Below are 16702 nucleotides of genomic sequence, written 5' to 3'. Positions count from 1 at the left end.
TGTGTGTGTGTGTGTGTGTGTGTGTGTGTGTGTGTGTGTGTGTGTGTTTGAAAGAGATACATATGGCAATTGTTGACAGTAGTCGCCTATCTGTATATTCCTTGTGTGTATAAAGGATTTTTTCTCCTGGCTTTTAAATATATTTAATATGTATAATAGAAGCTTTAATGAATAGCGAAATGGCTCAGTGGTTAATGTGGTTGGAGCATAAATATGAGGACCAGCATTTGGATCCCCTGAACTTATGTGGAGCTCCAGTCTTAGAAGACAAAGGCAGGGCTGCCCAGAGCAGGGTGGCTGTGTAGTCTAGCCTTATCAATGAGCTATAGCTTTGATTGAGTAAATAGCTTTGCCTCAATAAATTAGGTAGAAGAGAAATGAGAATAATTCTCAGCATCTAACTTGGGCTTCCACATGTACAAGAACACACATGTAACTTCACCCACACATGTGTTCACACACATACACATGTAAAATTATGCACATGTGCACATATAAACACATAAAAATGGGAACATGAAAAATAGCTGTCTTAAGGTCTTTGTCTTCTAGCTGTGTGATTAGGATCCACATTTACATTGCTTCCCCACATACACAATTCTTTTTTTGACGTTTACTTTGATATCAGAAATGATAGTTTGGGCACTGAATTTTGCTCACCCCCGCCCTAGCCCGCCCTGCCCTGCCCTGCCCTGCTCTGCCCCGCCTGAAGACGTATTTCACTTTTGCAGGCAGATAACTCTGTTAAACTGAAACCTGTTTCTTTGGCAGTGAGCAGTTGCTTATATTTCTACTCAGTTCTCCTGGCTCCACCTGCCGCATCATTCTGAACCTCCTCCTCGTGTACACAACCTTTCCTCGTGTACACAACCAAAACAAGGATTGATTTCTGTAAAGATTTTTGGATCCCTCTTCTTCTGAGTGTGTCTCTTTCGATACCTCAAGCCACAGATGCAGTTTTCTCCTTTTGCGTCAATGGTACTTACAGAGCCAGGTACACCCTGAGGAAAAGGCCAGCATCTGTAAGCCAGGCTAAATGTCGTTTGCCTTTCTAAAGAGTTCTACTGTCCAACTCCTCTCTGCTGTTTTAATTTTCCGAAAATTATGATAGTGACCCATGAGAAGTATAACCAATCTCAGTTTTCTAAAGCATAGTAATTTGATCGGAAGTAATACCATTCAAGACTCAATGAGACAGTTAAAGGCCCTGATTTGAGGAAGGCGGGAGTTTCTGTGTGGATATCACTTCCCTCATCTGCTTACTCTACTTGAATATAGGCTCATTTTTTACTAGAGGCTTTTATCTATGTCATCCACTTGGTTCATGATGCTCTGTACTTTTTGTATCGTCGGAGACAGCTGAGCATAGGGCATGGGTTTGATACACACACTCTTTTTCCAGTAATTCTCTTGGAAGCCTAGAGTCTTTACCTGGAAGTACAATGTAGCACATCCCTTTCTAAACAATGTGTCCAGCGATGTGACAGCCTGGAACCCCTACTTCCAGTGAGCTACAGGCATACCCCTCTTTTGGTAATGGGATAAGTTTTTTTTTTTTTTTCTCACTGTAACAACCATTAAACTTAGAGTCTAGAAGGATTGGAAGATCAGTCCAGCCCAGAGAGGTTTGAAGCATGTGTACAATCAGCCAAACGGTGTCCCTTAGTGAATTTTTAGGGGGAAACTTCTTTTTCCATCTTATGTCTGTGCATAATCGGGCATGCATTTGGTTACAACCAGATGCATTGTGTGACAGGAGGTTCACAGTAGGCTTGATCTCTCAATAAGCAACATAGAGAACTTCTCAAAACACGTCCCTAGTAAACAAACCATTCCTTTTTTTAGTCCCATAAAAAAAGAAGTTCAACTTATGTGCCAGGGCGGCTTGGTACCCATGGGGGACCTCCCCCTTCTCTGAGGAGAAGGAGAGGGGAGAATGGGGGGAGAGGTGTGTGAGGGGAGACTGGGAGTGGAGGGGAGCAATCAGGATGTAAAGTGAATAAATAAGTAAATAAATAAAGAGAAATAAATGAAGCTCCTTGGGTTTAAGAGATGGCTCAGCAGTTAAGAACCTACCCTACTCCTACAGAGGATTGGCGGTCAATACCCAGGACTCATCCACACTGGGAGGCTAACAGCTGCCTGTAACTCCACCTCTGGGCAATCCACACCCTCCCTGACCTCCACCAGCACCTGCAGTCACAGGCTCAGTCCTCCACACAGTGTGTTTCTGATCTGGGGTCCCGTGACTAAAGACACACTTACACGTTTGCAAATCCCTGTGAGCTCTTGTTTCAGTCCTTTGAGCAAGAGACCAAGAACCTTGAGATACCCACCCCCCAACCCTGTGCTGGAATGCCTGTTTTTATCTGATTTTCTCCTACTCCAGAGCTATAAGAAATGAACAAAGAAAAGAACAGCCAGGACCCTGGGTGCTTCCTTCAGCTTTCTTTGTCTCATATCATTTCAGCAAGTTCTTACCTGACTCAAGGTTGCCATTACAATCAGAACACAGTCCCTGGGAAATCTCCTCATTAAAACCCCTTGCAGTGACTCTGGCCCATTACAATAAAGAGCCAAAAAACCTCTGTGCACAGCTAATGAGTGCAGGACTTCTCAAAACACAAATAATTAGACCATAAACTAATTTCCCAGATAAAAGAACAAAAATGTTTAGAGGCTCATTGTTTTCTTCTGAAGAGATAATTACATTGTTATATTTTCCAGAATTTAATTTTCCCATCGACAGGGTTGGCGTAAGTAGATCAGCATCCATCTCATCTGATGGAATGAAATTACAATAGTCTATCTGTTTTATTGCTGATTCTTAGAATACTGTTGCAAGTTATTTGCATAATAGTTCATTCAACTTAGTTGATAGTTGTATGCTTTTGAGGTGACCTTGACCTTTCAATTCTGAGAATTGAAATTTATTTAAATTAGAAGTTTATCTGCTCATTCACTTTAGGGTCATAAAGGTTCATTAATTATCAGTACAAAAGAAAAGAGAAAAAAATCAGATGGGATAAAGACTCTGACTTTTTTGTTTTGTGTTAATTTTTTTCTCTGCAGTCATTTATTTATTTATTTATTTATTTATTTATTTATTTATTTAGCTAGCATATTTTATATCCTGACCACAAGTTTCCCTCCCTCCTTTTTCCCCAGCCACCCTCTTCTACCTCTCCTTTCTCCCAGATTCACTCCTCCTCCATTTCCCTGTAAAAAAAAAAAAAAAAAAAAAAAAAAAAAGAGCAAGCTTCCCAGCGATATCAACTGAACATGGCATAACAAGTTACAATATGACTAGGCACAAACCCTCATATTAAGCCTGGACAAGGCAATTCAAGAAGAAGGACTTCCTACGTAGCCTTGTTTAGCCTGTAATCTGCTAGGTAGAGCAGGCAGGCCTTAGACTTGAAGCAATCCTACCTCAAGTGGATCCCAAGAACTGATATGATAGGCATGTTCTACCATACTCAGCCTTCACTTTTGCTTTGTTTGAATGGTTCCTTTAGATAAAAAACAAACAAACAAACAAACAAAAAAAAACTCAAATAATTTTTACTTCAAGGTATTCTTCAGTGAACATTTATATAGTAGATGGGCTTAGTCAGTTCAGCACTTGCCTTCATTAGGAGGACATGACTTTGATTCTCAGAACCCATGTAAAAAAATCTGGGTGTGGTGGCATGTCTTTATAATCCCAGTATTAGAAAGGCAGAGACTGGCAGATCCCTGGGGCTTGCTGCCCTGCCAGCCTAGCATCCTTGGTAAACTTTACCAGTGTGATACCCTGTCTCAGAGAGCAAATGGGGACAGTGCCTGGGAAATAATTCTCAAGGCTATTTTCTGGCTTTCACACGTAAGTAAACACAGACACACCCACACACTCCAATTTCATCAATAATCAAATAACCAAAGACCTAGAAACAACATAACATCAACTTAGCAAGTGCAGTTATTCGGTGAAAGCGTGAATGAGGAATAAGAAGGCGTCCATTCAGCTTTGAGACTGCAATTTTAAGAAACATCACAGGACTAGAGAGATGGTCTCAGTGCTTAAGAGCACTGGCTGTTTTCCAGAGATTGTGGGTTCGATTTCCAGAACCCATGTGGCAGCTTACAATTGTTGTAACTTCAGTTATTGGGGATCCAGGGCCCACATCTGGCCTCCAAGCATGCTAGGGATGGCACATGGTATATAGACATACATACAGGTAAAACAAAACAACAACAGCAACAACCAAAGTAGTGCTTTTTGATTTTGCAGAGAGAGAGAGAATTCAGATCCCAGCACTCACATCAGGTGGCTCACTGTTGACTGTAACTCCAGCTCCAAGGGATGTGTTACCCTTTTTTCTGTTCTGGCCTTCAGAGTACCTATAGCTATGTTTATACACTCACACGCGCACACACATACACCTTCAAAGAAGGAATTTCGAAAATTTTGACCTAGTGAGTTCCTGAATCTCAGCCCTTCTTAAAAACACAAAACTCTGCCGTCTGTTTTGGAAACTGCAGGAGCAGAAACTACAGCTTTAATTAGTTTGAGGGAAATAAGATTCTGTTATCACTGACAACTGTATGAATGTCAGCACCCTCCCAGGCATTATGGCCAAAGTTGTTCAGGCTGGCTGAAGGGATTTTATTTTTAAATTCCAGATATGTTCAAGTGTTGTCTCATTTTTGTTCTGACCCTTTAAAGAGATACTTTGATTTGTAGATGATAAAACTGAGCCCTAGGCTAGAAAGATGGCTCAGCCATTGTGAGCCCAGCTGCTCTTCCAAAGGAACCAATTTGCTTTCCAGCACCCAGTCAGGGGCCTCACACCCCTGTAACTCCATATCAAAGGGCTCTGATGTACATTTTTGTTTTCCAGAGTCACTTGTACACACACCCCAGACACACATATATGAAAATTATTAAAAACAATTTTTTAAAAAAAATTTATTATTTATTACTTATAGAGTGCTCTGCCTGCATGTGTGTGCCCACACAGAAGAGGGCACCAGATTTCATTATATACGGCTGTGAGCCACCATGTGGTTGTTGGGAATTGAACTCAGGACCTGTGGAAGAGCAGACAGTGCTCTTAACCTCTGAGTCATCTCTCCAGCCCACCCACCTTTTACTATTCATTAACTTATTTTTTTATGCTTGCTTAACCCTTTTACAGGTAGGGCAGTTGGTGTCCTTGAAAGACTAACACCTATTGTGTCCTGCTTATAGGCAACCTGGACAGTCCAACTGTTCTGGATAATACCTTTCGATATTTTTCTCAGAAGCAGTCTTTATTTTATAGTTTGTTTCTGAGATTGGGGGAATGTTAATCTGTGTTTTCCATTGCTGTAACAAATCGCATCCCCATAAATTCATGGCTATATTAGCCACATATGGCTGTAATTTTCCTATCTGTCCTTCTGGCCCTATGCACTTGACCCATCTTGCACTTTGTTTTACCTGAGATAAAGATCCAATCTGTAGAAGCTGAATACTTACTTCCTGAAGAGGCCAATCTGGATGCCAAGATTTTGGTGAAATTATTGTTACATCTGCTCCTGTGTCTGCTAGACCTTCAATTACAATGCCATTTATTTTTATTTTTAGCTTAGGCCTCTGATCATTTATAGCACTTCGCTAATATATTGTTTTGTGGTATTTCTTGATTTTTTTTTTTGTTTATCCATTGAAACTGTTCTGTCCTTGATTAAATCCAGAGCAGTGTTGTTTTTAACAACAGGCATTAACTCTTTTAATTGCTCTGTGGATGAGTTTCTCCTACGCTGACAGGAAATGACTGAATCGAATTTGATGCTGGGACCTGTGCCAGGTCCCTTTGGGTGTTTCCCGAAGGCAAAGGGTTACTTGCCATCTCTTGTTGATCTGTACTTGTTAGTCCAGTGTCTGCACTAGGTACATCTTCTGCATACTCCAGGAGGCTGCGGCCTTCTTTCTGGATTATATTTAGAAAATTCACTATTTCTTAGGGTTCAGAGTTCAAGGCCCATGCTGGGTGCCAGGATGTTGTTTTAAATAATCAAAATCCCAACTGTTCTATTTTACCAATCAAGATGTAGGAACCAGATGCTGGGGTGGAAACCTGCTAGTTCAGAGAGGCAGAGAAAGCACCCAGCTGACCTTCCTTCTCAGCTCAGATCTGGATGGAAAAAAAACCCAAAGGCTCATGAGTTCAGCTGACAGCCCTGGAGGAAAAGGCCCCAAAACCCAAGACCTAAGCTAAAGCCCCAAAGAGCCAGCTCAAAAAACCCAAGCCAAAAAGCCAAAATAAATCTTTAAAAATAATATTTGGCTTTGAAACACTGCTAGGTAGAGTAGTGTTTCAAAGCAGACACTAAGACTCATAACCAAACCCTCGGCAGAGTGCAGGGAATCATATGAAAGAAGGGAAGTTAGTATGATATGGAAAGGATAGGAGCTCTACAAGGACCAAAGATATCCGGGCACAGGGTCTTTTCTGAGACTGACACTCAACCAAGGGCCATCTATGGATATAACCTAGAACTTCTGCTCGGATGTGGCCCGTGGTAGCTCAGTAACCAAGAAGTTCTCCAAAGTAAGGGGAACACGGACTATTTCTAACAGGATCTCAAGGGCAGGCTCTTTGACACCCCCCACCCCCCCAGGGGAGGAGCAGTCTGTTAGGCCACAGAGGAGGACTTTGCAGCCAGCCTTGAAGATACCTGATAAAACAGGGTCAAATGAAAGGGGAGGAGGTCCTCCCCTATCAGTGGACTTGGAAAGGGGCAGGGAGTAGACCAAGGAGGGAGTGCGGGGTTGGGGAGGGAATGAGGGAGCGGGATACAGCTGGGACACAGAGTTAACAAAATGTAACTAAAAAGAAAAATAAAATTAAAAAAAAAATAATATTTGGCCATTGCCATTACTTCAGGGGACCTAGAGAACTGAAATTTTTAAGGAATGGTTTTATAAGATGGTATTCTAATGGCATAGACTAGTGATTTTTTTTAAACATGTGTTATTCTCATTCTATGCATAGGAAAAATTGGATGTGGGGGTGAGAAAAGAAGTCGATGGCATGGGAACCTCAGAAATCAAGTATGGAGACTCCATTTGCTATATACAGCATGTAGACACAGGCCTGTGGCTAACCTACCAGTCTGTGGATGTGAAATCAGCGCGAATGGGATCCATACAGCGAAAGGTAAGACCATACACAAATGCACCTTATTGCAGCCATATTTGTAACGAAAAAATTTAAACACAAAAACTAATGGTGTCAGCCACCTGCCTTGGGTTTATCATTTTACAATCTAAAGGTCGAGTTCCACCATTTGTTCTTTAGTATTTCATCCAAAAGATTCTGAAGATGGCTTTGCTTGCCCGTGCGTGTAACCCTAGTGCCCCGTTTTCCAGATCCCATTTGTGTATCTGAGAATGTGATAGTAACTACTATCAATGAATTAAGAGATTTCCAGCCACGTGAATCCTGGGCAACAATCCCACCATAATAGAGTTCGGTTTGTTTGTTGTTTGTTTTAGGGTGATCTCTTGCCAGGACTTTCTCAGTGATGTATAGGATTACAGTTTGGGGGTTTATGTATTCAAATATTAGGAGAATAAATACTCTGTCTTCCATGTTCTGTCTTACTCTTCTCAGTTTTCTTCGTCCCTCATTCTTCATTCTACCCCTTTTGCTCACGAGATAGTCATTCTCCTTGGTGGTGCTACCCTTCCAGGCCTGCCTGCATTCTGCTAAACCTTTCATTGTTTCTTTTCTTTTTTGAGACAGAGTCTCACTATGTAGCTCTGGCAGTTCTCAAACTACTCTGTGCTGGCCTTGAACTTACAAAGATCTGCCTGCCTCTGCCTCTCAGGTGCTGAGATTAAAGGAATGGCTGTACCACCATTCCTGGCTGCTTTGCCCAATTTCTAGAGCCAGTGTGTTTTTTTAAGCACACCTTTTGCCATCCCTCAGAAAACCATAGCTTTTCAGTTTTGGGGTAGGTTGTTTCTTCTCTTTAGGGCAGCCTAAGGTTTATCCATTCTTCACAGCCTAAACTTAAATGATCACATTGAAGTCCTTGCCTTCACAGCCTGTCCACTGTACGCCCTCTGTCCTCTGAAGGCGTTTATAGAGAGCTTGCTAAATTTTACGGACACTCCCTATACAGTTTGATTTACTCTGTATTGCACTTTGAATGAGAAATGTCCTACAAGTTAATCCTCTCTGGAAATGCCCTTCTAGACACACTTAAAACTGTGCCTCTTTAACCCCCTAGGTGCTTCTTAATCCATGCAAACTTATAATCACAGTTAAGTATCACAGTCCAAATTGCTGATGCTGTGTTTGGAAAGCCACAGAAGTAACGCAGGAGACATGCTGAGTGATCCATGCACCTACTGTGGTTCTCTTATAAACATGCTTGTTCTTCTGTGGTCTGGCCATGTTCCCCCTCAGTAAACTTCTGTATTTCTTTCAGTTGTTTTAAGATTTACGTTTCCTTATGTAATATATTATTATTATGTTATTATTATTATTATTATTAATTATATCCTTTTCTCTAAAAATTTTCATCTATATTTTTTTAAAATTTTATGCTATTTTCATTTAATTCACTACATATTTTTCTTACTGTGAATTTTTACTCCTGTTTTGTAGGTGTTATAGGCTTTTGCATCCTTGGAACAACTGAGACTTTTGTTTTCAAGAAGTCTCATTTTATTACTTTTTTTGAACCTAACAGTGATTGCTGAGTTTATCAGTTAAAGCTGATAAAAACCATGTTTTAGCTTCCTTTAATTTGTTCATATAATTAAGGTACCAGACGTCTAATTACTAAGGAATCTTTACATTCATAGAATTAAACCCTACTTGACCATAGCCCATTATTCTGGTAAAATCCTACTATATTTAATTAACTCATTTTATTCAGGATTATTACATATATTCATGAGGAAAATTAAATTCTCTTTATGAGTCATTAAGTTTTCATTTCATGTAATTTGCATGTTTATTAATTTCCACATGTTCTGAAACATCACTCTTCATTGGTCTCCTTTCAACCACGTGAAAATGAAATGACTTTTCCCAGACCACAGACTTATAAAGACAGATGAGAAGACATAGTTTGCCAACCCATGGTCTAGGATGTCAGCTCTCTGAAACTGTAACAGTGTTCATGTAGGCAACCGTCCAGCCCTAAGGTCTTCTAGCTAGTGAGCCTTAAATTATCCTTCCAGTGTTTTCTAAAAACAAGCTATGTGTAATTAATTTTATATCTAGTTGAATGAAACTCTTTTAGAATATTGGGGATTACTGTTATTTTTGAGATAGAGTTTTGTTTTGTTTCCCAGGCTAAACTTTGGGGTTCAAGTGATCCCCTGCCTCAACTTCTAGGTTCTGGGACTATAGAAATGTACCCTCATGGCTATCTCTGTTGATTATTCCTCTGGGTTAGCCAGGCCTTTTGCTGTTTGTTTTTGCTATTGATATTCACAGAGTATTATATTATCATAATCAACTTTCTGTATTGTCTGTTTTTCTTTCTATTTTATTTCCAGCCAAATTTGTGTGAGGTTTATTTTTGTATCTTCTCAGAGAATCAAATTTTGGATTTACTCATCATTTCTAGTGTCTTGCTTCTATTTCATTAAGTTCAACTTTTATCTTCATCAACTTCCCTTCTCCACTTTGTTAGGTGTCCTTTTCTTGAGACTTTTTGTACAGTATTTTAGTATTTTTTCTGTTAATAAAGGCAAGCAAGAGAAGCATCTTGCCTTTGAGTACAGATTGGTGTCTCATTGATTTTTGCTTCAGGGGTTCCTCCTTAACTCAGGATACTAGATATCTTAACTCAAGATGTTTAATAATTTTAGTCCCAGTTATAAATTTTAGTTCATACAATTGATTCAGGGTGCTGAATTACCTTTCAGTAAGTGTTGAATGGAGGAAGCAGAAGGGGCCTACTCGTTCCCCACATATTTTCCGCAGCCGACTGACTAAAGCCATTGAAGGTCTGGAAGCTGGTGAGGACTGTGACAGGACAGAAAAGAAGCCCCGGGGAGATTTGAGACTATTCTAATATTCTCTTTTGTGGTGTACATGTTGGTCACCCGTGCGTGTGATCTCTTTGGAAAATTCATCCATCCGTGCACTGAAGATATGTGCATTTCTCTCCCCATGCTATGCTTACAGGGAATGTTGAAGATATAAAAACTAACAAAGAACATGAATGTGTGTGTGCACATATGAGTGTTTGTGTGCATATGTTTGTGAGTACATGTGTGTATATGGGTGAATGTATGCATTTATGGGGATGTTAGTGTGTGTGTGTGTGTGTGTGTGTGTGTGTCCTCAACCTCAGGGGTTAGTGCATAGTGATCAGGCCGCAGTACAGCTGGTGATATTACATAGTAATAGAAAGGATGTATAATGTTGCCTTCTCCGTTTGGTTTACAGTTTGCTGACTATGGATAAATCACTGAATGTAGATATGGGCCAATGTTTTACTGTTGTTTCATTCAACTTAAAATATTTGTTAAACCATCTTTAAAACAATAGCATAATCAGCATACGGCATGGCTATTTTGTGCAGGGACCTTGCTCATCATTTACTCCGAACACAATGGTATCCCTTTGCCTGGTTTTGATTCTATTTATTATTATGGCTCAATTAAAAAATGATTTATTTTTTTTTCTTTCATGCATGAATGTATTTCATTATACTTAGATCTACCCTTCACTCCTTTGACTCTAATTCCTTCCAGGTCCCTTTCTCCTGGCTCAGCTTTCAAGAGGGTTTTTTGAAATCAGTTTTTGTCAAGGAGGAGTTTTTGTGATTGAATTCGTGGTCTTTCCAAAGCTAGGCAACCACTCAACCATTGATCTATACCCCAGCCCTCATTATTCTTTTAGTTTCAAATAGAGTCTCACTAAGGCTAGTCTTGAGCTCTTTCTGCGTACCTCCTGTCTACCCTCTGAGTATCTAGGGTTACAGGGTCATGCCTGCACACAGGGCAAGAGCATGTCTCCTTCAGGATGCCTTGCTGGAAAGATGACCCTGTTCCCATGCTCCTGCAGGCCATTATGCACCATGAAGGCCACATGGATGATGGCTTGAACTTATCCAGATCTCAGCATGAAGAGTCTCGCACGGCCCGCGTTATCCGGAGCACAGTGTTTCTCTTCAACAGATTCATAAGGTAATTTGTACAGTGATAGTTGTTTGATACTTTGTTTTTGCCTTTCTCCCTGGATTTACAAGCATATCATCCTAAAATACTCCGTCCTTATAAATATATGCTTTGCCAGACTCACAGAATATGATTAAACCTGCATCTTAGAAAATGTTAATTTGTGATAGACAGCTATCAGTCATGATGATTTTATAATCTTTTTTGGTTGACTTATTAAATTCTATGTTGTAGCAAGGATAATGACATCTAGATACTTGGTAAATTCTGAGCAATGTTAAAAATACTGTGATTCTTAAAATGAATAATTTTTTTCTGCTTAATAATTGAAACAGTTGCTTACCCATGAAACAAATCAACCTATGGCCACACTGTTTTCTGGCAACAGCATGGTAATATACAATGTAGCCTGGATGGAAGGCCTCTCTGGTTCCTGAAGTTTACAGACCTGACAGAAGAAAGTTTTTCTATAAATATACTAATTTACATGCACATGTGTATATAAATAAGTGTAATAAAAACTTTAAAAGCATGTACATATTATTATTTAAAATTTTGCACATATATACATATATACTTTTTAAAACATTACAAATTATGAGAATAGATATGTATCACATTTGTTTTCTCTGAATTGCAGTTATTCATTATTATTCTTACCAAAGTATTAACAGCCCTTTACATTACAGACATTACTCTTCTGTGTAGTTGTATCTTTTACAATTTATTAGTTTGGAAAAAATAATTATGTTATTTTTCACAGTTACTGCTTTAATTAATCTTTCTTTTTTGCCTTTCAACATTCAAAAGACCTTCCCCACCCAAGATTATATTAAAATTCATTTCATTATTTTCTGCTTCATTGACTATTACATTGTACATGTATATGTGTGTATGAGTGTGTGTATCTAAAAATGCACGCAGCTTTCACCTTCATGTATATCTAATGCTTACTCCATTTGTCTGCCTAATTAAAGCTTGAGTTTCATCAGGTGGAATGAGCCTTAGAAATAAGTTGGGAACTGGCTTCACATTTCATTTATTATTTGGATTTCCATTTGGTATCACTTATATTGTTGTACCAGCTTACACAATACCAATTGATTATATTAATCTGGAAAACATGTAGAGGTGATGAACTAGGAGCCAGTTTGTTTTGGTTGATACTACAACCTATGAAGCTTGGGTTCTGAAACCCTGGCTCATGTATCAAGGGAATGAAGAAAGGACAGACACACAGACATGCAGACAGTAAAGTTGAAGTCAGATGGGATCTGCTACTGAAAACTAGAACACCAGCCTGTATTTATTAGGTGTAGCACAGAGGGAGGGTTAGCTAGTCTTTATATGAGTTCTCTGCAGGCCAGAAGTTTCAGGCTGTAAACATCCAGGAAGAAGCTGCTGCAATTATTATTCTCTGTATACCACGATGCAGCAAGGAAGATGTGGCCTCACGTCTTAAGGTACCTAGCACTATGAAGTGTTATCAGCTGGCTTTGTATCTGGACCATTTCTTCATTGGCCCAATAGGGTTTCTTGTAGAGGCATGACTCTGGATGCTGCAGTCTTTGATACGTGGATGCCATATTACACACTTGTAGTATGAATATGGCCATTTTGGCTGGTAGAAAGGATGCTTCACACATTCTTTTGACTATGCCTTCTTTAGAGAGGGTATCAATGTCAAATCACCTGCCAGTTGAAATGCATTGAACTGAAATTGTAGGTCATTAACCTAGAGAACTGTTTGCTATGATTCAGGGGCCTGGACACTCTCAGCAAGAAAGCAAAGCCACCCACCATTGACTTGCCCATCGAGTCTGTGAGCCTGAGTTTGCAGGACCTTATCGGCTACTTCCACCCGCCAGACGAGCACTTGGAACATGAGGACAAGCAGAACAGGCTGCGAGCACTGAAGAATAGGCAGAATCTCTTCCAGGAAGAGGTGAGATCACACCTGTTCCTTTTCTGTCGCCCCCTTGGGAAAATGACTTTGCAGTGAAGAAAATTATCTGTCCATTCCACATCTTTACACATCTCAGTAGAGAATAACAAGGCTGTTACTGAGCAGAGGGTCAGGCTTAGAAGAAACATCGTCATTATCTTTATTTCTGTGTCACTCTCCTGGCAAGGGACACTCATTTTACCATAAGCTTTCAGTGAGCTGTTTTTATCACTGCCATAAGAATACTGCTGGGTAGACTCCAGCGGAGGTAGTGCCATGTTATTTAATGCTATCTACTTTGTAATTGTCTCAGACTTGACTTTCATGGTTTTAGATTTGCAGCAAATTATTTGAAGGTGCTTCTTAGCTACATTCAAAGCCACAGGTTTAAAAACACAGCCCTAGTGGAGGAATGGATGCACAAATTGTGGCATATCTACCCAATGGATTATTACTCAGCAATAAAAAACAAGGAAATCATGAAATTTGCAGGTAAATGGTGGGATCTGGAAAAGATCATCCTGAGTGAGCTATCTCAGAAGCAGAAAGATGCACATGGTATATACTCACTCATATAGACATATAATATAGGATAAACCTACTAAAATCTGTACACCTAAAGAAACTAATCAAGAGGGAGGGCTCTTGCTAAAATGCTCAATTCCTATCCAGAAAAGCAAAGAGGCTGGACATCAGAAGAAGGAGAAAAGAGTGAACAAGTCAGGAGCCTGACACAGAGGACCTCTGAAAAGCTCTGCCCTGCAGACTATCAATGTAGATGCTGAGACTTATGAGCAACCTTGGGGCAGAGCGCAGGGTATCTTAGGAAAGAAGTGGGAAACAGTAAGATCTGGAGAGGACAGGAACTCCACAAGGAGAGCAACAGAACCAAACAATCTGAGCACAGGGGTCTTTCCTGAGACTGCTATTCCAACCAAGGACTATGCATGGAGATAACCTAAGACCCCTGCACAGATGTAGCCCATGGCAGTTCAGTATCCTAGTGGGTTCCATTGTAATAGGAACAGGGACTGTCTCTGACATGAACTGATTGGCCTGCTCTTTAATTACCTCCCCCTGAGGGGGAAGCAGCATTACCAGGCCACAGAAGAAGACAACTCAGCCACCCCTGATGAGACCTAATTGACTAGGATCAGAAGGAAGGAAAAGAAGTCCTCCCCTATCAGTGGACTTGGGGAGGGGCATGCATGCAGAGGGTGAAGGAAGGGAGGGATTGGGATGGGAGGAGAGAGGGAACCACAGGGGGGATACAAAGTGAATAAAGTGTAATTAATAAAGAAAAAAAACCAGAAAAAAAACACAGCCCTAATAAGCTGAACAAATGAACACTCTTTAATCCAACTGTTTTATTTTGGCTCCATGAAAATAGGCCTGACATACAGAAATTGGGGTACATTTACACAGTGGAATACTACTCAGCAATTAAAAACAAGGAAATGAAATTTGCAGGCAAATGGTGGGAACTAGAAAAGATCATCCTGAGAGGGGTATCCCAGAAGCAGAAAGACACACATGGTATATACTCACTTATAAGTGGATATTAGATCTCCAACCAAGGACCATGTATGGATATAACCTAGAACCACTGCTCAGATGTAGCCCATGGTAGCTCAGTACCCAAGTGGGTACCCTAGTAAGGGGAACAGGGACTATTTCTGACATGAACTCAATGGCTGGCTCTTTGACCTCCCCCCCACCCACCAACCCGAGGGAGGAGCAGCCCTGCTAGGCCACAGAGGAGGACTTTGTAGTTAGGCCTGAAGATACTTGATAAGCTAGGGTCAGATGAAAGGGGAGCAGGTCCTCCCCTATCAGTAGGCTTGGAAAGAGGTAAGGAGAAGATGAGGTAGGGAGGGAGGGTGGGATTGGGAGGGAATGAGGGAGTGGAATACAGCTGGGATACAAAGTTAATAAACTGTAACTAATATTAAAAAAAGAAAAAAATAAGTGGATATTAGACACATAATATAGGATAAACATACTAAAATATGTACACCTTAAGAAGCTAAGCAAGAAGTAGGACCCTGGATAAGATGCTCAATCCTCATTCAGAAAGGCAAACAGGACAGATATCAGAAGAGGGAGAAAACAGGGAACAGGACAGGAGCCACTACAGAAGGCCTTTGAAAGACTCTACCCAGCAGGGTATCAAAGCAGATGCTGAGACTCATAGCCAAACTTTGGGCAGAATGCAGGGACTCTTATGAAAGAAGGGGGAGATAGAAAGACCCAGAGGGGAGAGGAGCTCCATAAGGAGGGCAAGAGAACCAAGAAATCTGGGCCCAGGGGTCTTTTCTGAGACTGATACTCCAACCTAGAACCATGCATGGAGATAACCTAGAACCCCTGCATAGATGTAGCCTGTGGCAGCTCAGTCTCCCAGTGGGTGTTCTAGTAAGGGGAACAGAGACTGTTTCTGACATGAACTCAGTGGCTGGCTCTTTGACTACCTCCCCCTGAGGGGAGAGCAGCCTTACCACGCCACAGAGGAAGACAATGCTTTCAGTCCTGATGAGAACTGATAGTTTAAGGTAAGATGGAAAGGGAGGAGGACCTCCCCTATCAGTGGCCTGGGAGAGGGGCATGGGAGGAGAAGAGAGAGGGAGGATGGATTAGGAGGGGATGAGGGAGGTGGCTACAGTTGGGATACAAAGTGAATAAACTAATTAATAAAAAAATAAATTAATTAAAAAACAGAAAAATAGGCCTGGCTTCACACACACACACACACACACACACACACACACACACACACACACCCCTTATGGGGCCTTGCAAACTATATAGCAGGCTACAGGAAACTACTTGAAAGAGCCTCAGGTTTGGGCTTGGAGTTGAAGCAACAAGAGCAATAACTCCTAAGGAGGAAGATGATCTCTGGGTTTCTGCATAAACAGAGTACCTTCAGCCTTTAATTTCACATATATTACTTTTTGTGGTGCTGCAGACAAACCCAGGTGTGTTGTACAAGTGAGCGATGTGTCCCTGAGCTCCTTATAGTGTTATGTGTGCCTTAGTGTGTATGATTTATTTAACCAAATGTCCCACTGCAAACAAACAAAAAACCACCTCATGAACCACACTTTATGCCAGAGTAAATCAACAACTAGTTTGCCTAATGTCTAGTGTCAACATTAGCTGACAAGTTTCAAGCCTTTCGGAGAGGGGTGTTGGGGATGTAGAGCCAGGTAGGGGCTCAGCAGGCATTTCAATTCTGTGTTAACATAGAAGTGATGATCTTTTTTTTTCAAGAAAGAATTAAATTGGGGAGATATGGCTCAGAGGTTAAGAGGATGTACTGCCCTCATCTAGAAGCTGAGTTTGCTTCCCAGCACCCACATCAGGAGGCTTACTGCCTGTATCTCTAGCTCTGAGGGATGAGGTGCCCCCTTGTGTCCTCTGAAAGTACTACACTCATGTGCACATCACATACCCAAAAAACAGACATGTCTATATGCATATGACTAAAAACAAATGTTCTCTCTCTCCTTCCTTCCTTCCTTCCTTCCTTCCTTCCTTCCTTCCTTCCTTCCTTCCTTCCTTCCTTCCTTCCTTCC

At 40.8% G+C, this 16702-nt stretch overlaps 1 protein-coding gene across 1 annotated transcript in view; it reads left to right on the top strand.

The window, feature by feature from the left end:
- Ryr2 (ryanodine receptor 2) overlaps positions 1 to 16702 on the top strand; it is a 380472-nt gene that overhangs the window by 111926 nt on the left and 251844 nt on the right. The window contains exons 12-14 of the mRNA XM_055603932.1: positions 7023 to 7187; positions 11067 to 11188; positions 12941 to 13124. Of these exons, the coding sequence (XP_055459907.1) occupies positions 7023 to 7187; positions 11067 to 11188; positions 12941 to 13124 (471 nt within the window). The remainder of the gene's footprint in view (positions 1 to 7022; positions 7188 to 11066; positions 11189 to 12940; positions 13125 to 16702) is intronic.

This window comes from Psammomys obesus, unplaced genomic scaffold (genome assembly GCF_907164565.1).
Source record: "Psammomys obesus unplaced genomic scaffold, mPsaObe1.curated_primary_1811, whole genome shotgun sequence".
NCBI lineage: Eukaryota > Metazoa > Chordata > Mammalia > Rodentia > Muridae > Psammomys > Psammomys obesus.
The sequence above is the reverse complement of the archived record's forward strand: the minus strand, read 5'-3'. Positions and strand labels throughout refer to the sequence as shown.